This window comes from Bactrocera dorsalis, chromosome 1 (genome assembly GCF_023373825.1).
Source record: "Bactrocera dorsalis isolate Fly_Bdor chromosome 1, ASM2337382v1, whole genome shotgun sequence".
Lineage (NCBI taxonomy): Eukaryota > Metazoa > Arthropoda > Insecta > Diptera > Tephritidae > Bactrocera > Bactrocera dorsalis.
In genome coordinates this window covers 47776871-47800402 of record NC_064303.1, presented here as the reverse complement: position 1 = coordinate 47800402, position 23532 = coordinate 47776871, and the positions used below count along the sequence as shown (strand labels likewise).

Here is a 23532-nt window from a genome sequence, read left to right as displayed (position 1 = left end):
AAGACATAGATTTTATACTGTCGAGACGGAGCGTTACATTCAAACATATCGATGGATATCATCTATCACTTTTTATATGGTGCATATATTTGGTTAAAGTTGACTAAAATAGTACTAAACAATTTTAAACTTAGTTTTTTGTTAGTATGGCGAGCGGTGTTGATAATAAATTATTAGTGAAAAATGATGAGCTTTTGACTTTAGATGCTCTTTTAGCAGAGGTTGATACGGAATTAAAAAGTGTTGCACCCCAGTTTAGTGGAAAGAGCTTGAGAAAAATTGATGTCGACAATGTAGAGAATTTCTTGCTACTAAAATTCAATGAGTATAGTGGCCATGTAGATGAACCGTTTTCCACAGCTAATGATGGTTTTGCAAAGGACATAAATGAGAAAAAAGAGTTAAAAAGTCCAACTAAGATTTTAAATGGCAAAGAAACTCTGGAAGATAAAAGAGAAATAACTAATAGATGCAAATATATGGAGGCCTCATTGAAATCCAATGAACATTCATATGTATATATTGACCCTATTTTTGGTTTAAGAATACTGGGTCCTCAAATATCAAGTGCATTGTTAATAGAACGAATGGCGGGTCGAAAAATAGTTACATTCAACGAATTATCAAAACAAATTGACCTAAAAACGGCATCTGATTGGGTTATCGCTGCCGTGTTAATATCTAAGGAAGTTAAATGTAGTTCAAAAAATTTAAGCCGTTTTACAATTTGGAGGTTATCGGATCTTCAAGGAAATATGAAAACCATTTCAGTATTACTGTTTCAAAATGCTCACAATGAATTGTGGAAGACAGCTCCAGGTACTTGTGTGGCTATTCTTAACCCAACTTTTATTGAAAAAAAATCATACACACAAGACATTGCTAATCTTTCAATTGAAATTGCAAATAAAGTGTTAATTTTGGGTAAATCTAAAGATTTTGGTATATGCAAAGCAAAAAAAATGAATGGACAACAATGTACCAATTTTATTAATTTGCAAGACAGTGATGTTTGTGTTTTTCATATTCGAAAGGAGTTTACAAAAGCTTTTAGACCTTTTGTTGCAAAAAAAAATAAGTTTGATCAAAAAATTCAGACTGGTAAGAAATAAGATCAATAGTATTTAATAAAATATAGGCTTTCAATATAAGTGGAGTTATGCTGATAGAGGAGCTTCCCCAGCGGTAGAATATGCAAAAGTAATGGCTTACACTTATATCTCTTAAAATTTTCGCGGTTAAAAATTCAAAACTTTGTATTAAAAACACCGGCACAATTCCGATTTCTTTGGCGCAGCGATCTGAACGTCCAGTTGAAAAGAGGAAGTCCTCCTGATTAAAAAATATATAGGGTTATAGGGGCCGCAAACGCTTAGTTTACGAGATATTCGACCTTAAAGTTCGAAAATTCACGAAATTGGACCATTTCAAGAAGCTGTTTCATCACATTAAACGCACTTTATTCACATTTTTCACTTCAAATTAATTAAATTGCACTACAAACTTTTAAATAAATCCACATTTTACACTCTTCGCAGGTATTTTACCTAAAAAATCTTTATTTTAAAAACTCCATTTTACACTTGTTTGAACCGCATTGGTTTACCAAAAATTACGACGAAATGGAGCGCTGCCATGTGATGATAAGGCAATTCGCTCTTTTTTCGCAAAAATTCCACTATTCATGCATATGGATATTTTCTTTTATAAATTTATTAAACAAATAAGTAATATTATATACATGTATTAGTAATATTATATAATAATATTATATATACATATGTATAAGTAATATTATATACTCGTAATAATATTACGTAATTAAGTGTAAAGTATATGAGTACAGGGAGCGGAGGGGTAAAAAAACCGAATTTCCGTATAAATGGGGTATGAACGGATAGGGGGGCTTCTCCAGAGGAGGAATATCCAAAAACTATTTAAAAATAGCTAATATTTTTAAAAATATTCACGTTTAAAATTTCAAAAATTTGCACTAAGAACACATGGTATTTCTACATGTTTCACAGAATATTTTTTCTTTACTATGTTCTATATGTCAAACGACTGGCGCGCTGTTGTTGACTCGGCTATAATCGCGTAAGCGGTGTCTACGCCAGTAAAGAAGAAGATATGAATATATGAATAATATGTGATTTATATTTAATAAACACAGATAAGTAAAATCGTGTGATAATATTATATTATATATATGATTGTAATATAACATTTTTATATACATATTACAATTTTATACTATAATAAAATCATCAGCGAATACCCGAGGTGACCGAAGGACTTTCTCGTAGTACTCCTTTCTTCGTTAACAGCCTTCGGCCGCGCTCTAAAAAAAATAACCCTGGCCGAGCGAATACCCGGGGTGACTGAAATACTTTCGCGTAGTACTCCTTTCTGTGTTGGCGGCCTTCGGCCGCGCTTTAAAAAAATAACCCTGGCCGAGCGAATACCCGGGGTGACTGAAGTACTTTCGCGTAGTACTCCTTTCTGTGTTGGCGGCCGAGCGAATACCCGGGGTGACTGAAGTACTTTCGCGTAGTACTCCTTTCTGTGTTGGCGGCCTTCGGCCGCGCTTTAAAAAAATAACCCTGGCCGAGCGAATACCCGGGGTGACTGAAGTACTTTCGCGTAGTACTCCTTTCTGCGTTGGCGGCCTTCGGCCGCGCACTAAAAAAATAACCCTGGCCGAGCGAATACCTGGGGTGACTGAAGTACTTTCGCGTAGGAGTCCTTTCTGTGTTGAAAATAAAAAAATATATTGACTTTTTGTTATAAAGTGGTTATAATTTATGGTTATCATGCACTCAAAATTTAAGTTTTCGTTATAAAATGGTAAATTTTGGTTATTATATATGTCAACGATTTCCATTTATTTTTGATGATACATTAGTTTGTATTTTAGGTGACAATATATATATTATTATATTTAAAATATGAGTTTGAGTGCATAATAACCAAAAAATATAACTACTTTATATCCAAAACTCAAATTTTGTTTCAATATGACTGCATAATAACCAAAAAATATAACCACTTTATATCTAATATTGAAATAAAATTTAAGTTTTCGTTATAAAATAGATACATTTTGGTTATTATATTTGTCAGCGATTTCCATTTATTTTTGATGATACATTGGTATGTATTTTAGGCGACGATATATATAGTTATTATTATATTTAAAATATGAGTTTTGGGTATGAAGAGGTTATATTTTTCGGTTATCATGCACTCATATTGAAACAAAATTCGAGTTTTCGTACTGTACTGTATACTTTACACTTTATTACGTAATATTATTATATATGTAATATTATTTATACATACATATGTACATATGTATATATAATATTACTAATACATGTATATAATATTACTTATTTGCTTAACAAATTTAAAAAGGAAAATATCCATATGCATGAATAGAGGAATTTTGCGAAAAAGAGGAATTTCAGGGAATTGCCTTATCATCACATGGCAGCGCTCCATTTCGTCGTAATTTTTGGTCAACAAATGAGGTTCAAACAAGTGTAAAATGTGATTTTTAAAATAAAGATTTTTTAGGTAAAAAACCTGCGGGGAATGTTTAGTTTACTATCCCATTTTGAAGCGGTTTTGCGCAAAGGGGGAGGGGGCTGAGGGCTTAATAAAAACACTGAAAATTAAAAATTGTACATATATGCATCTGTAATAATACATACAAGTAGTTGAAGTACCAAGATAACCCAACCAACCATTTATACAAGACCCCCTAAATAATAAAATTGGGTTTTCAGCGCGCGATTTTTTATTTCAAATTTTCATTATATTCTCGGTATAATATTGAAACAAGCGCCGCAGGCGAAAATTTAGAATAAAAAATCGCGCGATTTTTTATTCCAAATCTTCATTATATTTTCAGTATAATATATTACATTGAAACAAGCGCCGCAGTATATAAGACCTACCGTTTTGATTCGTTGGGTTATTACTATCTTCCTTTTGTGCTTATTTTCTCCGTCGTTTGACAGTTCATATTCAGTAATTTTGCTTACATATCAAGGAACAATATAACACGTAATTGAAAGCTGTTTTATTTTTTAAATTGTACATAAAATTGCAACTTAAAATCCATAATTTATCATTAATTCAATTAAATATATTTCAAAGAATGTGTGTGTATTAAATTGGTTAAATTTTTTGCAAGCAGTGCAACAAAAACGTCAAAAGAAAAGAGCCATTGTTTGAGCAAATGTGAAAATGTGCGTTTTTTGCTTACTTATATCTAAAAAAACAAATTAACATTTAACAATAAATTTACATTTAAACCAAAGTTTAATTCATTGGCTATCCGTGCTATATAAATTTAAAAAAATCCGTGCACGCATTTAAGAGGAATAAGCAGTGAAAATGAGATACTAAACTAAACCCAACCCAAACCTGCTAAAGGTGTAAAATGTAGATTTATTTTAAAGATTATAGTGCAATTTAATTAATTTCAAGTGAAAAATGTGAAAAAAGTGTGTTTAATATGGTGAAATAGCTCCTTGAAATGGTTAAATTTTGCGAATTTTTGAACTTTAAGTCCGAATATCTCCTGCGGACCCTATAACCCTATATGTTGTTTAATCAGAAGGACTTCCTCTTTCCAACGGTAGCTTCAAATCGCGGCGCCGAAGAAATCGGAATTGTGCCTTTGGATACAAAGTGGTTATATTTTTTGGTTATTATGCACTCAAACTCAAAAAATATAACCATTTTAACTTCCTTATAACAAAAATGCAATATATTTTTTTTTTTATTTTTAACGCAAAAAGAAGTACTACGCGAAAGTACTTCAGTCGGTTATTCGCTCAGCCAGGGTTATTTTTTTATAGCGCGGCCGAAGGCCGCCAACGCAGAAAGGAATACTACGCTAAAATACTTTAGTCACCCCGGGTATTCGCTCGGCCAGGGTTATTTTTTTTAGAGCGCGGCCGATATGATATAAATTTTACAATATTATTTTAGAGTTTTACTTATTTGTCTTTATTGAACATAAATCGCATATTATAAGGTTTCACAACTCAATATTATAACTTGAAAAATGTTGGAAAGTATTTTTTATTATAATAAATATAGGTAAAAGACATTGTGTTTTGAAAAAACTAAACAATTTTCCTCCTCTCCTTTCTCCAGTACTTTATGAGAAAATAATTTTACAATTTTATCGTGCTCTAAATTTCAACCTTCAATAACTTTAACAAAAGAAAGAGTTTTGACGAAATATTTATATCACGGCGTATGCCTCTGGTCCCCTTGCTAATGAACTACTCACTTTCAAAATCGGAGATTTTTTGAAATTTTCAGGGTCATTTGACATGGTTTGACCAATATTATAAAAATAATTTTTGCACTGTATAATATAAAATAAAGAGATAGAAGCGAATTAGTGAAGTATGGGTGGATATAGCTGTTAAAGATATAAGTGTAAAATCAATTATGAGACGGAGAAACACGCGCTTTAAATAGTTTAATTTTTGAACTTTATATATATATATTTTCTTGATCTGGAGGACCTCCTCTATCCGTATATACCCATTTTAACCCCGAAATAAGGGGATACTATTCTAAAAATTACCCATTACAATTATTGTCAACCGATTTTTACTAGCTTGTAGTAGCACATCTGGGCAGATTAGTACCAAAAAACTATTATATAAAGATAGACTAATATTGGATTCATTAAGTAACACCAAAATAACAGAAAACAAAATAACGAATGAATGTACCCTAAAATCGAATGTGTCATCTGTACCACAAAAATATAAAAATGATGGAATTGCTACCAAAGTTGAAGCAGATGAAAAACAGCGAAAAACAGACTTGGAACGCGTTAAATCACTCTATATAACACCGAATTTCTCTAATATTTTTTCACAAAATCAAAGTAGAATAGAATTTAAAGGTATATAAAATTACATCGTTATATAAATAGTATTAAAATAATTAATAATTTTGAAAAATAAATTTAATTAAAAAAATAGGTACAGACACACATCAAAAAGCCAAGGATAAAGCTTTTGAAGTATTAAAAAGATGTCCCATTGAAAAAGTTAATCCTAATTCAATTCGTGGAACAGTTGGAGGAAAGAAACGTGTATTAGACGTACTTAATGGATCCGAAAATTCTAAACGCCGGAAGATTGAAGAAAACCATGATATGCATATATCAGATATATTTGAAACTGGCTCAAACCATAGAGATTTGGTAAACGTACGACAAAAGCAAGAAGAAGAAAAATATTTTATTAGGTTAGAAAAGAAAGAAGCAATGGAGGAAAAAATGCTAAAAACATTTTCAATATCTTGTAAAGCTGTCATATGCAAGGATTGTAAATATACTGCTTTTTCTGCCGCTGACCGTTGTAAAAATGAGAAGCACTCTTTTAAAATAATTGACGCCGTAAAACGATTTTTTCAATGCAAGGACTGTGGAAATCGTACAATTACGCTTTTTAAGCTTCCCAAATTTAGTTGTTCTAACTGCAAAGGCTCCAGGTGGGAACGTAGTGCAATGGTACGCGATCGAAAGCTGAACGATTTACCAATACCATTTTCTATAAGAGGAGACGAAGAGAAATTTTTAGGGACCACAAATTCAAAACTGAATGTTAATCTCCTTATGCCGCAATATTAGCAAATTACTGCAGTTATTTGCTTAATTAAGTATTAATAAAGCACCTTTGTCAATGATTTATAAATACATTAGGGGGATTCTCTTGCTCTTGCAAAACCCTTGCACCCTGTGCCAGATGTCATTTTATATAAAGTTAAGTTTTGAATAGATTTTATAATTTCTATCTAAATTATTAAAAATTATATAAGTTTTTTTTAAGAATGAAGGCAGATGGTGCGACAATTAGTAAGGGTCATTATAAATAAATTGCTCTTCATAAGCCTTGCATATTTCGGTATTGGATTTTTGCATTTTGTGTCATCGTGCAATCTTCCAAAAGCAAGAGAATCCCCCTATTATGTCAAATAAAGACTTTACAAACTTGCAAAATATTTATATTGTTTTACTTTGCAAAAAATGGCAAAATTCAATGCATAAACAAATAAAGAAGAAAAAAAATATTAAATTTTGTTACTAATGATGACACGGGCTAATATACATATGTATTAAATATATGAAGTAATAATTCGGCTTTAAAATAAAATTAATAATTTGTATGATAAACTTTAGCATTTAGGCATGAGCAGGTTTTACGATGGCTCCATCCATTGTATGTATTGCACCTAACCAAGGTGGATTTGGATGGAGCCTTCTTGCGCAAATGGTCGGAGAGATAGCAGTTTACTTTTGACCACATGTTACTTATTCCTGTTTTCGTATGTATGTACATAAAAAATACACACCCTCCGAGTGGAAGCTGATAGTTGTGGGAATTAGAATTAAAAACGACAAAAAAGGGGTTGGTGGGGTATGAAAAGAGTTGGCCAGTGTCATGCGGAGACTCATTGCACGCAGGAAATATGTTGGATATGGAGACAGGAGACATCCTGTCGTAGTTCGGAGTACAGTGTTCTGACAAGTCTCAAGCTTCTTAATCTGTGTTCGACTGCATCCAGGCGACCATATTGGTACGCCATAGTTGAGGACCGGCCGGCCGATTGCCTTGTGAATTGCCAACAACGTTTCTTTGTACTTTCCCCATTTGCTGCCGGCTAGCGACTTCAGGATTTAGTTGCGCCTCTGTACCTTGGCGATAATCGCGGTCGTATGAGGAGTGAATGAGCATAGACTATCAAAAGTCACATCTAATATTTTAGGGTTATTGCCAGTCGGAATCTTGACGCCATCGACTGCAATATTAAGGTCAAGACTATACTACTTCGTGGAGTTTGTAAATATGGTCGCTGCGAATTTGGCCATTGATTCCATTGCTCCCAAGGTTACAAGGTTACGCAAACTTCATCTGATAGCTGTGGGAATTTCGAGATGTAGAAATTAAGGATGTATTCTACTCTAGAATTTTGAGAAATTCGATTTTTTTTCATATATTTAAAGTTTAGACCCTTAAGAACATATCCTCCAAAGGACTTTGAACGTAATTTCATAGGAACACCATATCTCGTTACCAACTTGTTTGTTGTTGATGAATACGTCCGCTACTGGCTCAGGCTCTTTGTTAGGAATCAGTTATACTTCTGTCAAGTCACTGAATATTTCATGATTACTAAACATGTCTGTTTTATGATATATTGGTGGGAAATGGTCTATCAAAACTTTCGCTCGACTGGCACATCCGAATTACACTGCTTCTGCCCACGACTCCTGGGACCTCTTCCATTCGGTGATCTTAAACTTCTTAGTGAAGTACACCTTTTTGGTAATGCTGTCTCTAGGAAGAAGAGCCAGTGGTATGACGCCACTTAGCTCTTCCATACTTTAAAACGAGATTACTTTACCTTTGCCAGTCCCCTCTGCTGTCATTTGAAGCAGAGTGTGCTTGGCAACTTGACCAATTACTAGGTGTTGCGGGGTGAGCTCCAGAAGGGCTGAAGCTGTCGGGCAGGTGCGCATAGCTCCTGACATACAGACGCAGACGAGCCTCTGCAGTTTCGATAGTTTAAGTCCTACCGTTGTTGTTGTTTAAACGGTTAGCTAATCCCCGTTAGGATGGTAAGGGTTGTTTGTGTTGTCGTCGAGGTCATCTAACGGTAGGCCCAAGAAACGTGCTGTTTCGACAGGGTCGGACCAAAGGGAAGAGGGTGTTAGATGGGTGGGGTTTGTGGGGCATGCAAAGAGGTGGCCAGTGTCATGCGGAGACTCGTTGCATGCAGGGTCGATTCTGGATAAGTAGGAGTTTAACCTGCTACAGTATCCAGAACGAAGTTGCGCTAGGGTCACTCGCGTTTCTCGCGGCAACTGGAGCTCTTCGTCTGCAATAGGTGGTGGTTTGACTCCAAGAACGCCATTCACGGGAAGGGAGTCGGTGAAGGTGTTGATGGCTCCAATGTGAATGGCGGTCAGTGCCTGTCGAAAGTTTGTTGCGTCCGAAGTCTGGTCGGCGTACTGTGCAATGTCGTCGACATAGTCGAGGAATGACCTCTTGATGCTCCTGGGAGGCGGCTCCGCTCCAAGCAGATGGCTGCAGGGGTGATTCCTACGGAAACAACCAAGCAGGAACTGCTTGGAGAGGAGTTGGTTATGCTCCTTTACAGGAAGCATGCGCGTCTCACTATGGAGGTGTTCAACGGGAGACATCAAGAGGCATCCCGTCGTGGTCCGAAGTGCTGTATTTTGACAGGTCTGAAGTTTCCTCATCTGCGTACCACTGCATCCAGGCGACCATATCGGTGCTGCGTAGTTGAGGACCGGCCGGCCGATTGCCTTGTAAGTTGCCAACGACGTTTCTTTGTCTTTTCCCCATGTGCTGCCGGCTAGCGACTTGAGGATTTTGTTGCGGCTCTGTACCTTGGCGATAATCGCGGTCGTATGGGGAGAGAAGGAGCATAGACTATCGAGGGTTACGCCTAAAATCTTAGGGTTATTGACAGTCGGAATTTTGACGCCATCGACTGCAATATTAAGTTCAAGTCTATACTCCTTCGTCCAGTTTGTGAATATAGTCGCTGTGGATTTGGTGGGTGAAAGTTGGAGGTTTCGTGCAGTGAGGAAACGAGAAAGGTCGGAGAGGTAGCTGTTTACTTTCGAACATGCCATCGATTCCATTGCCCGACGTCAATATCGTGCAGTCATCTGCATACGAGGTTATGGAGACCCCCTCTGGTGGTTGAGGAAGTTTCGAGATATAGAAATTAAACAGTAACGGGGAGAGGACACCACCCTGCGGAACCCCCTTTTTAATTATTCTAAATTTAGATGTTTCATCTCGAAATAGTACGGATGACTGACGACCGTTCAGATAGTTCATGGTCCACCTCTTTAGCCCTGGAGGGAGAGTGGTTTTTTCAATGTCCTGCAGAAGCGTTGTGTGGTTGACCGTGTCAAAAGCTTTTGACAGGTCCAACGCTACGAGGATCGTTCTTTCGCAGGGTGGTTTCTGGTTGAGGCCACGAACTATCTGGGCGTTTATGACGCTAAGTGCTGTGGTGGTGCTGTGCACTTTGCGGAAACCATGCTGGTGGCTGGCTAGGCTCAGGTGGTGATGAAGGTCGGGAGTAACAAGGCCTTAAGTGTCTTCACTACTGGGGAAAGGAGAGTTATGGGTCGATAAGATTCCCCTTTGTTGGCGGGTTTCCCAGGTTTCAGTAGTGGGACCACTCTTCCGACTTTCCACACATCGGGTATTTGAAGAGTGGTGAGCGACAGGTTGAGGACCTTGGTGAGATATTTTACTCCCGTCGAGCCTAGATGCTTTAACATTAGCATGTTGATTCCGTCTGGGCCGATGGATCTGGAGGATTTTGCCTTGTTGATGACACCCTGAACCTCCTCATCGGTGAAAGTAAGTGGCGCGCAGTTGTTTGGCATTTTGCGCAGCCGTCGGTTAACACATCTCTTGGCCTTGTCTACCGAAGGGTGCAGTGTAAACTGCCGGCTAAAGTAGCTCGCGCACTTCTTCGGGTCCGAAGAGGCATGACCATTGAATTGAACTTCAACTCGGTCGTCATGTCTTTTCGAATTAGACAAAGCTTTGACAGTAGCCCAAAGCTTACTCACACCGGTGGAGAGGTTGCAGGACTTCAGGTGCTCTATCCATTTCGTCCGCTTATGTTGATTTACCATACGCCGAATCTCCAAATTGAGATCCCTTATTCGGGGATCCCCGGGATCGGCATGGCGTAAGGTGTCGCGCTCGTTAGCTAGAACTGCTGCTTCGGCTGGGAAATTGGGGCGGATTTCCGCTATTCTTCCAGCCGGGATGAAGCGAGCGGTAGCTGCTGCGATCACCTTGCGGAATTCACACTCGCCAACGCATACGTCCGTAGGAATGGGTAGAGCGTTGAAGGTGCTCTCGGTAAATTCTGTGAAGCCGACCCAATTAGCTTTTTTAAAGTTAATGAAGGTGCGGTTGCCCACAGAAACGAAATCAGGAGGCTTCTCGATCGAGATAATTATGGGCAGATGGTCTGATGCGAGAGTTAGCATAGGTCGCCAGGTTATGCTATTTATCAGACCACCACTAGCAATGGTAATATCGGGCGAGCTATTACAGGTGCCCATAACTCTGGTGGGGGCTTCGTCATTCATTGTGCAGAATGTCGAATTGTCAATCTGTTCCACCAGCTCCATCCCCCTACGATCATTTGACAGGCAGGAATGCCAAAGATCGTGGTGCGCGTTAAAGTCGCCTAGTACCATACGGTTTTCACCACGAAGTAGCGCACCTATATTCGGGTGATATCCTGTAGGGCAACATGCAACTGGGGGGATGTATATATTAAATATTTCGAGCTCGACATCGCCTGACCGGATAGCTATGCCCTAACATTCTAGGGTAGTATCCCTGGGGTCGATGTCTTCTTCGATTAAACGATACTGCACGGTGTTGTGCAATATGAAGGCTAGGCTACCACCACTATCTCGCTTGCGATCTTTACGTATAACGTTGAAACCTGCACAACTCAGAAGATCTGAGCGGCTGTTTAACTTGGTTTCTTGGGAGCTATGTTGCCTGATTGAGCTCCTGACCGTAGAGGTCCTCGGTTGGCCACTCTGATTGAGTGGCGGCGCGGCGCGCGAACTATGTGCAGATTGCACAGCCGTAGAGGCTTGTATCGCAGTATTGCGCAGGCAACATGGGGCCACGTAACGCGTGGTCCACTCCCTGTGAGTCTTAAGGCCTGAGCGGGTCTTAAGATGGCTCCATCCATTGCATGTGTTACACCTGACCGAGGTGGAGTTTGGATGGAGCCTTTTTGCGCAGACGCAGCAGAAAAATTCCTCCGGGCCCGGGTTGGACTCAATGCCAGCACGAGTCAGGGGGATACGGAGCAACCCTGCTGCAAGGCGTTGCTCCAATGACGACAAACACAAATTAATACTCACCGATCCAAACGGGGTTAGATCGCCGAAAAAACAGCCCTTGGTCGGATAAAATCCTAGTCAATTTCGGTGCGTAGAACCGGCTGTCGTGGGAATTGTAGTCCTACCGTCGTCTGCGATGCTTTCGGAGCCCAAACCACCGTTCCGTAAGTGTGCCGTTTGCACACCATCAGTGCCACAAAAATTCAAATTCAAAACTGAATGTTAATCTCCTTATGCCGTAATAATAGCAAATTACTGCGGTTATTTGCTTAATTAAGTATTAATAAAGCACTTTTGCCAATGATTTATAAATATATTAGGGGAATTCTCTTGCTTTTGCAAAACCCTTGCACCCTGTGCCAGCTGTCATTTTATATAAGGACATATGTATTTCGCCGTTAAATTTTTGAGGAAGTTAAGTTTTGAATAGATTTTATAATTTCTATCTAAAATATAAAAATTTATATAAGTTTTTTTTTAAGAATGAATGCAGATGGTGCGCCAATTAGTAATGGTCATTTAAAATAAATTGCTCTTCATAAGCCATGCATATTTCGGTATTGGATTTTTGCATTTTGTGTCATCTGCAAGTGCACTTTAAGTTTAAATTTCTTTTAATTTGGCAGGTAACAAATATGAAACGTATAATATGAATGCCGGAAATAAATATATGCACTAGATTGCCATAAAAAGTCGAAAAGCCGTTGTCCAGTTTCAGAACCGTGAAATAATGTTTTTTGCAAAAGTAGCCCGGTGGTTACTGATGGATGGATGACTTGACGCAGCTCTGGTGACTCGAATTAACGTAGCACTCAGGATCGGTGAATAATCGGGAACGTACGAGTATGTTGACGCGGCGCAGTGCAGAATATGTTGACGTGCGAATTGTAGCTTCCCCGTTGTCCATTGCTTTTGTTGGTTGGGTTGGTGCGAGTGTGGTGTGTGCGCAGAATACATGCTGTAAATCCTGAAAATGCCTTTGGTTTTAAACATAGTATTTGGTATTTATTTACCTTTAGGTGCGTATGCCAAGGAACTATATTTTGCGGGTTTATCCGACTTATTATTATAGTAAAAAAGTTATGCGTTGCTTGCTTTTATTCAATTTATTTGCGGTTTTATTTAAAATTTCTTTAACATCGGTTTGTTAAACTAGCTATTTATTATTTGCATTTTCTGTGTTATCGGATAGTAATTCCACGCCTGGCTTAGATATAGCCAGAATGGGTACTCCTTAGCCCTTGAGTTAGGACTATGAAATTAAGGGGCTCATGCGCGAGAGGGACCGTTAATGTAGAACGGCTTCGATTCGTAGAGTAGAGAGTTCTTCATAATTATTTAATGCTTTGTGTAGCTGATTCCCATTAATCACCAATGTGAGAAGCGCTTATTTAGATGCGAATATTATTCAACTTTTATTATAGATAATATTTATGCACGTATGCACTAATTTTGCAAGTAGTAGCCCGCTACCGCTCTGGGCTTTGTTCAGGATTGTGTTTTTTTCATTATTGGCGTAAGCCATCTTGCGGGGTCGAAGAGTAGCATATTTTTGAGTTTTTAATATTGTTAGACTGAATTCTGACTTTGTTTTTTCTTCCAATTCGTGGATTGTTGGAAAACGGTGGCTTAAGTGGTAGTCGTACGACGTACCGGCCATTATTTGAAATTTCCTTAATTGTGAATTAAGGTATTTGTTTGTATTATACTCAACTTGAGTTGGTATGGTGGTATCTAGTTTTATAACTGGTTCACTTTGTGTTTCGATGTGCAGCGTTTGAGCTTTTTGTGCCTTTGAGCAACATGATGTCACCTAGCAATTTTTAGAATTTTGCTTTTCGGGATTTGTTCTTGCAATTAAGCCCGTAATTCTTTGTGTATGAGCGCTTCTTTGGGGTTTGATGGGAATTCTTGCGTAATAAAGCATTGAATTGTGTCTTTTCTGACAATATACATAAGCAGTTAAATTTGCTTTTGCAATTTTTAAGAATATGTGTATTGGACAAGCAGTTTGTACAGAGTCTTTTTGATCTGACAAAGTTGTTCCTTTAATGTTTAAATTTTTAAGCTTCTAGCAAGTTTTAAGCTTATGCGCTCTTGTGCATAGTTCGCATGACGTATGTTTTCTTTGTTCAGATGTGAACGTTTGTGTTTTTTAAAAGCTTTTGTTCAAATTTTTGTTGCTTCTAGCTTGCGGTCTATTTAAGCTTCTATTTTGGTCGTTCTTAATGTTTTCAGTTTGGATTATATTTTCTTCTAACCTTTCCGTAATTTCATATTGGGTGGTGAGAAAATCTTTCATTTGTTGCCACGTTGGGCACTTTTATCGTGATGAGAGCGATTGCTCCCATAGAAGTAACGACTTTTCTGGTAATGCGGCGGTCTGGGAATATTTTGTGACGATAGAATCGACAAATAATTTGAAACAGTGGATTCTAGTTTGATGAACTCCACACTTGTTTCTTTCTTAATTTTTGGCAAGTTCATTAGTGTTGTTACTTGTTTATCGACCAGTAATCTTTAATTTTCGTATCTTGCTTTTAGAGCTTCCCAAGCTAAATTGAAATTATCGTCATTAAGGGCGAACTGTTTTACTATTATGCCTGCTTGACCTTTTGTCTTGTATCGGAGGTGATACAAATTTTGCGCTTGTGATAATTTAGAATGGTTTATGTACACGGCTGTGAACATGTCCCGGAAGGACGGCCATTCTTCATAACCTCCGTGAAAGATTTCTGTGTCACATGCGGGCACCTCGAGGTGGATGCCTGAACTTGCCTTTTGATTATCTATTTTTGGCAACTCTACTCTCGGATGTGGAGTAGGTGCAATTGCTTTTATTAGCTATAATTGATCGGAAATCATAGCTTTTGTTTCTTCGTAATGCTCTAAGCAGTTTTCGTAAATATCATAAGCCGATGATTTAAAATTATGTGGCAAGTCTGAATCGTCAGATTCTAGTATGGCGTCATGAGCCGCTTAGAGACGAGTCCAAAAATTTTTAAGATTATGGCCTTTTACTTCTAATAACAATTCCGAGTTTTCGTGAATCGGTGAAGAGGCAAATATAGTGCAGTATCTTGTTAAAGTGTCACTTTCTGAAATAAATTTAATAGCCTGTTTTGAGCATGTAGCTCCTGCAGGTTTATTTTGATTTTTTTTTTCGTTATTAACCATTTTTCTTATATTACAAAAATATTTATTTGTTATTTTATATATTTATATAAGCGATATAGTGTAATAAATTGTATACTCTTTTAAATATTTATGTAAATACGAGTTTTTCGGATTATATCGGCACAAACGTATATTCTATTAATATCGTTTTGTATTTACTTGCAATGGTATGATTTTTATTTATATTTAATTTTTAATTGTTATATACTATTAAACCGCGTCTTTATATATTAAAATATTTTATGTCCGAATATTTTGTATTTAGGTACACCCTAATACTCGGACTTGTATATACATGTGTACTTATGCTTTGTGCGATTGAGAGCTCGTTGAAGAGATCAATGCGCTTTTTACATTAGTATTTGTTTGTATGTATTTATAATTATGTTTTTGTTCTTAAGCAATTGAGAGCTCGTTAGAGAGATCAATTCGCTTTTTGTATGCAATCCTGCTTTTTTTTGTTTGCCAAAGAACAAGAGGTATTGCCCGGATGTATAGGATGTGTCAATATGCATTTACTATAGTTCTCACAAATTATGTATGTATGTTTTGTTGAACTGTTTTTCATGACACTTTTTTTATGTAATACAAATATTTTTATTTCGTTTTACCGCTTTTACTTGTGTACGGAATTTAACGATTAGTTATTTAAAATGTTTAATAATTTAATAAAACGCAATGTACATATTTTATAATATTCTTGGCAGATTGTATACCGTGTGTTTGTATATTTTTGCGCAAAGGTGAGAGTGCGAGAAACGTAATAGAAAAGGAGTATTTTAAATTTAAAATGTAAGCAAGTGTATCTATTATGCATATATATATGTAAATGTATGTTAAAAAGCATATATGTATGTAAATTAACTTCCCTTGTGTGGGAAGTATTAAAAAAATATATTCCGTTCCGCTACGCGCGGTAGAAATTAAGCACAAGTGTTGATTTGAGTGTGATAATATGTGGTGCGCTTTGATCATCAAGATGATCACTCAATACGCTTGCCGATTATACACTGATCTTTATTAATAAAAGCACTTATATTTATATTCTTATAATGCTATGCTTATTACTAAAGATGCTTTGGCATTACATTAAGTGATGAAATGCCAGAGCATTGGATTTCCAATTATTCTCATTATCAAAACAAATAATGGAATATTGGATTTTGCTTACTTATCAAAACAAGTGATATATTGATTTCTTATTAATTAAAGTATTCTGCTGACCAAGCAGTAATACTGTGAGAAGATGCAATTTGTTTACATTTATCGTTAAGTATCTGTGTGGCTGCTGCCGTTAACTCCCCCCTCTCTAAGATGAATCGTCCCCGATTCAGTATCATTTTTTGATATATTGTAAATGCTCTCTAAAATAGCATTATATGACAATTCTTGAAATTTTAATTTTTTGCTTTGCTTAGTGGTTTTATATATTTTTTTTAATTTTAAAATCTTATAGATTATGTATATTGTTATTAATAGTACAAGTATTACAATTATGTACCAGAAAAGTGAATGATTTTTAAATTCTTTAATTCGTTCACTCAAAATATTTATGTTTTCAAATTTAAATTCTTTATTCTGTGTTTCCATATATTCTATAATTTCATAATTATTAATATGATTATTTTTTAAATAATTCCAAATTTTACAATCAATATTTTCGTAAGTTATATTATCAATATTTGTATAGTTTTCAAATGTTACAAGGCAAACTCCATTTATGGCAGAGTCATCTATAGTATGATTTCCAGAGACTAATATTGCTCCTTCTTTAATTATATCTATGTCTTTATGTTTTTCTTTAATTTTTTTACATTTCCCTTTTTTATTGGACAAAATATCTGATAGGCAAGTATTTTTATTATTAATTTTACAATAAGTATTTATCATTTCTCTTTTGCAATTTTTAATATTTATATATTCTTTTTTGCTTTTCGCAATTTCATTATTAATTATTAATTTACCATCTTTTTGTGGAATTGCTCTTACTTCATAATATTTGCAATCATATATAATTTTTGGATACTTAATATATATAACTATTACATCTTTATTTTGTACTATTTTAAAATTTGAAATATCTATTACATCAGTTATTGTCAATCGTCCATGTTCATTCTTAATTATACTTTTAATCTCGTCTAAATTTAAAATTGTCGGGTTCAAAATTCCCATTTTTCCTATAGCTATTGTATTAATCATATTTTGTAATTCAGTTATTAGGAATTGATTTTTCCGTTTCATTAGAATTTTAATATTTGAGTTTTCATTGATATTATTAATTGTTTCTGTTAATTGGTTAATAATTTCAAAAATTTTAGAATTTGTTGTGTATTGTTTATTATTATTTTCAATTAATTCGTTTAATTTATTATTTACTAACACTAGGACGTCATGGTCTGGTGTTCCTGCTATCCACTTCCATAATGTACCTATTTCATTTATTCCTCTCCTATATCTTGTATCTTTAATTTGTAGTTGTTCTAATAAAGTTTCTATGAGTTCTATTTCTGGATCTGTGTCTAAATCATTAATATATGCCTTGTCTTGTTCATTATTTTGTTCAAAATTTTTATATCTGAGTTTTTTATTATAATAATTTGTGTCTGAACTTATAAGTTCTCTAAAGTATGTTAAATTAGTGATGTGAAAAATATTTCCGTAGTCATTATACAGGGCTACATCTCCGTCGTCTAATAATACGTAATCTTCTCTTGTGTAGTCCACAATGTCTGTCATTGTATATGTAATTAATGTTAGAATAATTAGGGGTATCATCCTCTAAAAATATATGATTAAGATTTAATATTATCTTTATGTACTATTCTATTCCTGTAGTTAATTCTAACTTTATTCCCTAAGTCTTCTTTTACTACCTGTTTCTTGTATCTAGGATTTAGTTTATTTCTCTCTCCTGTAATCTTTTCATATATTATTTCTCCAGGGTGAAATGGGAAGCTTGTATCATTGCCTGAATACATTTGAGAAATTTTTTCTTTTACGTGTGTTTGAAGCTCAGTTAATTCTTTGAATTTATTTTCAGTGGTAATATTGAAATTATGTATATTTAAAATATTAGTACTTCCTTTTTTTGGAGTATATTTTTTGATTTTATTGTCGGCATTATCTTCGACTGGCGTCCTAGGATTTTCTTGTCCCAAGTAGTTTAAATTTTGTATTTTCATATTTTTATTTGGTTTTTCACCATTCTTTTTTTGTTTTATTTTGCCGGTAAGAACTTCGGCTGGCTTTGTAGAACTTCTTTGTTCCACAATATATTTTTTACATAATTTGCCGGTATTATCATCGGCTGGCGTTGTAGAACTTCTTTGTTCCACAATATATTTTTTATTTAATTTGCCGGTATTATCATCGGCTGGCGTTGTAGAACTTCTTTGTTCCACAATATATTTTTTATTTAATTTGCCGGTATTATCATCGGCTGGCGTTGTAGAACTTCTTTGTTCCACAATATATTTTTTATTTAATTTGCCGGTATTATCATCGGCTGGCGTTGTAGAACTTTTTCGTTCCACAATATTTTTTGCATGATTATTGCTTCTACTCTGCTGGTATAAATCTTCAGCTGGCGTTGTAGAGCTTTCCTGCTCCACAGTATTTATTTTTTTATATTTGCCGGTATTTCCGTCGGCTGGCGCTTTAGAAGTCTTTGCTTCCAAAGTAATTTCGTCCTCCTTTACGATCTTTAAATTATCCTTACTTTTCTGATGCTCATATTCGCATCCTAAGCTAAATATATCCTCCTCTTTTTCATTATTTATTATTAATTTCTTTTTTTCCAAGTTAATCACAGCATTAATGTCGTTCAAAAATTTGTATCCTATTAATAAGTCTGCTTCCAAATTTCCAATTTCGTAGAATATTTGTTTTTTACCGAATAATGTGATAATAGCGTATTATCGAAAAGCCATTAATTGTTTTTACTCTTTTTTGTATATCCAATTTATTTTTATTTTTGTATATTCCTGATTTAATATAGCAACTAGTTGCTCCTGTATCTATTAATATTTTAAAGTCTTGACCAGTAACCCTGTCATCTAGAAAGATATATGGCAGAGTTAATTTTGGCCTAAAAAATGATCCTCCTTAATATTATTAATGCGCTGTGTCTTAGTCGGTGGCTGCACATTCTGTTGTGTACTTCCATGTGTCCTTTTTTCTAAATTGTTTTGGTTAAATGTTGTTGGCTTTTGCAACATACGGTTGCGTGTATGGATGCTTGAGTCGACATCCATTGGTGTAGGTCGTGGTTGGTTATTCTGATAACCCATTCTTTGGTTGTAATTTCTTTGTGGTTGGACTTGTGGGAACCGTAAATTATTATTAAAATTACCATTATTGAATCTGTTGTTATTATAAGTATATTGCCTGTTATTATTGTTAGGTTTTGAATTGTTTTGGTTTTTTCCAAATTGTAATGCGAAGGACGCTCGCATATTGTTAGACTCTAACTCTTGTGCTTTTGCCAAAGCATTTGGTAAATCGCTTGGCGATAGAGAAAATAGTATATTAGCTAAATTTCCGTTTAGTCCCGTTATAAATGTGCGTAAGGCATCCCGCCTATTTTTAGCATTGAATTCCTTAGTTACGGCGCTATCTGATCCGTAAGTCATTATGGTTTTATTTATTAGCAAGGTTAATTTCTCATTAACCTTATTATAATATTCAATTATAGAGTAATTGCCTTGACGCAGAATACTCATTTTTTGCTCGATTATATGAGCTGGTCGCTTATCGGCGTAAGCGAAATCTAATCGTGCTAATATAGCATCAAAATTTAGGACTGTTCCGTGGTTGGACAAGATGTCATTAGCATCGTGAGTGATTTTATTTCTTAATATAGTTAATGCAGCAAAATACCTACGGCTGCCTCTTATGTATAAGCTCATTGCGTTGTTAGCCGATTCCCTCCAGCTAACATATTTATTTTGCTTTCCCCCAAATTCTGGTAAAGATTTTATTACTTCTAGGGATTCGTCACAGCGAATCTCTGAATTTATTACTTCAGGTGGGTAATCTGTTATTGTTGTAGACTTCGTTAAGTCTTCTATTTGCCTGCGCATTTCAGATATTTCTAATCTGAGTGATGCGTTCGTTGCCGCAATTAGTCTTGCGACTAAGGTCTCATTTTTGCTAGTTAAAGCCATTTTTATTTATTAATTTTCCTTTTCTTTAAATATGGGCAATTTTCAATTTTATGGTTGCTTTTACAATAATGCAACCTTTCGTATTTTGGAGCACTTGCATTACTCCCCATTTAAAACAAATATTCCTTTTTTGATACTTCTATCATCTCTATAGTCTCAGACATAACTGTCTCCTGATTATAATAATCCTCAAGTGTGACCTTCTTATCTTTTCCTGTATATTTAAAAACTTTCTCCATACATTTAATTTTAAGTTTATCTTTATTTACATCCCTTTCTTTTTTGTTAATGCTATCGACTAATACAAATCCTTCAAGATTTCTAACTATTCTGTCTATTTCGTTATAGTTCAAGTCAGTTGGTAGAGCATCCGTCATTATGTTTTTTTATTTTTTTTTTTCAAATTTTAATTTTTATTTTTATTTTTTGATCCTTTCTAGGAAAGGAGACTCTTTTATTCTGGAGGGTCTGAAGTTCAGAATCGCAGAATTGAGTTTTATTATAAACCGGAGGGTCCCCCTTGCGGTGGTGAATCGCGGTTTTTTTTAATATTTTATTATATGGCTAGTCGAGCCTTTATTTAAAATTTTTAAGATTTAATTTTGTACTTTTTTATTTGTGATCCTTTCTAGGAAAGGAGACTCTTTTATTCTGGAGGGTCTGAAGTTCAGAATCGCAGAATTGAGTTTTTTGTTATAAACCGGAGGGTCCCCCTTGCGGTGGTGAATCGCGGTTTCAAAATATTTTATTATTTGGCTGGTCGAGCCTTCAATGATTCTTAATAGTTTAACTTAATTGCTAAAATTGATTGTCTTATATATTAATGTACTAATATATTTGATAAATATGGATAATAAAATCTTACTCCTTCTCCTCGTCTTTTGTGGTGTGTTGTAATTTCCTTAGTCCTTGGTTTCCCTCGATGGCTACGCCGCTGCTTGACGTGCAATGCCTAATGATGTTTTTTTTGTTTTTTAAATATTTGTATTTTGTGATTTACATAAGTCACTCTTTACTTTTTTATTCACTGTTCATTTTTTTTAAATTTATTTTTAAAAAAAATTTGTTATTTATTCTGCGATTGTCACAACACAACAAGCAATGAAGTTTTTGCTCACTTTACTTCAAGTTTGGTTTGGCTTTTCTACCTATTCTTGGGATACTTGTTTTTTCTTTTTAATTTTTTTTGTTTTTTTTTCTTTTACTTTTCTCCCTCTTTTTGGGATACTTGTTTTTTCTTTTTAATTTTTTTTTAAAGCGTACTACCTCTCGCACGAGGTTTATGTACGTTTAAGGTTCCGGCACCGGTGTTCATTAAACGCGATTTTACGAACACGTGCCCTTAACGTTGGGCGCCAATTAACTTCCCTTGTGTGGGAAGTATTAAAAAAATATATTCCGTTCCGCTACGCGCGGTAGAAATTAAACACAAGTGTTGATTTGAGTGTGATAATATGTGGTGCGCTTTGATCATCAAGATGATCACTCAATACGCTTGCCGATTATACACTGATCTTTATTAATAAAAGCACTTATATTTATATTCTTATAATGCTATGCTTATTACTAAAGATGCTTTGGCATTACATTAAGTGATGAAATGCCAGAGCATTGGATTTCCAATTATTCTCATTATCAAAACAAATAATGGAATATTGGATTTTGCTTACTTATCAAAACAAGTGATATATTGATTTCTTATTAATTAAAGTATTCTGCTGACCAAGCAGTAATACTGTGAGAAGATACAATTTGTTTACATTTATCGTTAAGTATCTGTGTGGCTGCTGCCGTTAACTTGTATGTATAATTGTTTGTATTTCTTCTTGAGTTTAAATTTTTACATACATATGTATATGCATGATAAAATAAGATTAAATGAACTGAATACGCTCACTTTGTTTTGTAGGAAATATTCCTGTATTCTCCCAAATCCTGTGCTCAAGCAGGCTACCTCCTTCTGCTGTTGTTTTGTTGTATATATGTTGTGTTTATTTTTTTTTTATCTCTTCGAGCCCGAATAATATTTGTTGGATTTATACATATACTTTTAGTTTAGTGGTTTCGCTCCCGTTTTGTGCGTTGATTCGCACCTAAGAGCTTTTACATTTCGCGCCCGATTTGTGTTTTTTTTATTATATTTATGTTTTGTGTTTAGATTTCGCGCACTTTATTTTTAGTGTGTTAAATCTATTTTTGTTGTTTTTTGGCACGCACTTTTTATATACATATGCATAAATATTTAGGAAATTATTTGTTTATATATATATTTGCAGGTATGTACGTATGTATACATATTTTTTTCCTTGTGCCACTACACTGCTCTGTACTTTTGTGCTAATGTGAATTGTATTTATTTTTCCTGTGGTGAGTTAGTGTTATTTTTTGTGCTTTTTCATTTGTCACATTTTGTCACCTCTTTTTAGGTTTTATATACATATTTACGCGACACTAAACTTTTTTTTTCCAATATTTATGTATCTGTTTGTTTCAATTCTGCCGCCGCATCATATACATATGTATGTATGTCAAAATGTTTCTTTTTTTTATGAGACGTGTTGTCAAAGGACCTAGCCACGCTACCTCCCGGGTATCCAGCGAACTCTGTATCTCCGAGGTTAGCTGGTACAGGGCAGTGTTGGTCGATCTGCCTGCTCTGTACGCAAGCTGATTTGCTTGCAGGGGTGCAATTATAAGAGCCTTCGATCTTATTTCCTGGTCCAAGATCTTTTCCATACTTTTTAGTAGTAAGGAAGTTAGACTGATCGGTCTAAAGGATTTAGCCAGTGAATAGTCTTTCCTTCCCACCTTCGGTATAAAGATCATCTTTGTTGTCCTCCATGGTTCATCAGCTGTACAAAGTATGGCACTAGAATCTGCTCACCTTGTTGGAGAAGCGCCGGAAAGATGCCGTCCGCTCCAGGAGACTTGAATTTGGCGAACGAGGCCGCGGCCCACCTGACTGAGTCCGCAGCAAATAGTTTCCTTGCAACTACCCAATCCAGCCGAGAAGGCTTGTGCTCTGCGACAGGTAGGCACTGGTCTACCTCAACTGTCTCCGGGAAATGCGCTCGTAGAAGTGTCGTAGCTCTCTCCTCCGCATTGGTCGTATATGATCCATCATTTGTGTTCGTCTTTCCCTTGGCCATAGCTTTGTGCAGTCTAGCTGCTTCTGGTGTTGAGCAGACGTTCTCACAGAATTTGCTGAAATTC

General features: G+C 35.4%; 2 protein-coding genes across 3 annotated transcripts in view; one reads left to right on the top strand and one right to left on the bottom strand.

The window, feature by feature from the left end:
- The window catches only part of LOC125775367 (uncharacterized), a 915975-nt gene that overhangs the window by 345511 nt on the left and 546932 nt on the right, over positions 1 to 23532 (bottom strand). The window lies entirely within an intron of this gene.
- LOC105233346 (protein MCM10 homolog) lies at positions 39 to 7044 on the top strand. 2 transcript variants are annotated; one of them, XM_049462543.1, is made up of 3 exons: positions 39 to 819; positions 5648 to 5941; positions 6021 to 7044. In XM_049462543.1, the coding sequence occupies exons 1-3, from the start codon at positions 147 to 149 to the stop codon at positions 6671 to 6673; spliced, it is 1620 nt and encodes a 539-aa protein (XP_049318500.1). In that variant the 5' UTR covers positions 39 to 146; the 3' UTR covers positions 6674 to 7044. The 2 variants fall into 2 exon arrangements, with proteins under 2 accessions (XP_049318500.1, XP_049318499.1); XM_049462542.1 differs by having other exon boundaries at positions 40 to 1101.

Bases quoted from the DNA above. Each gene is read 5' to 3' on its own strand.
- LOC105233346 (XM_049462542.1), top strand. From the start codon at position 147: ATGGCGAGCGGTGTTGATAATAAATTATTAGTGAAAAATGATGAGCTT. The intron at 1,102-5,647 runs GTAAGAAATAAG...GATTTTTACTAG, and splicing joins TGATCAAAAAATTCAGACTG to CTTGTAGTAGCACATCTGGG. The intron at 5,942-6,020 runs GTATATAAAATT...TTAAAAAAATAG, and splicing joins AAGTAGAATAGAATTTAAAG to GTACAGACACACATCAAAAA.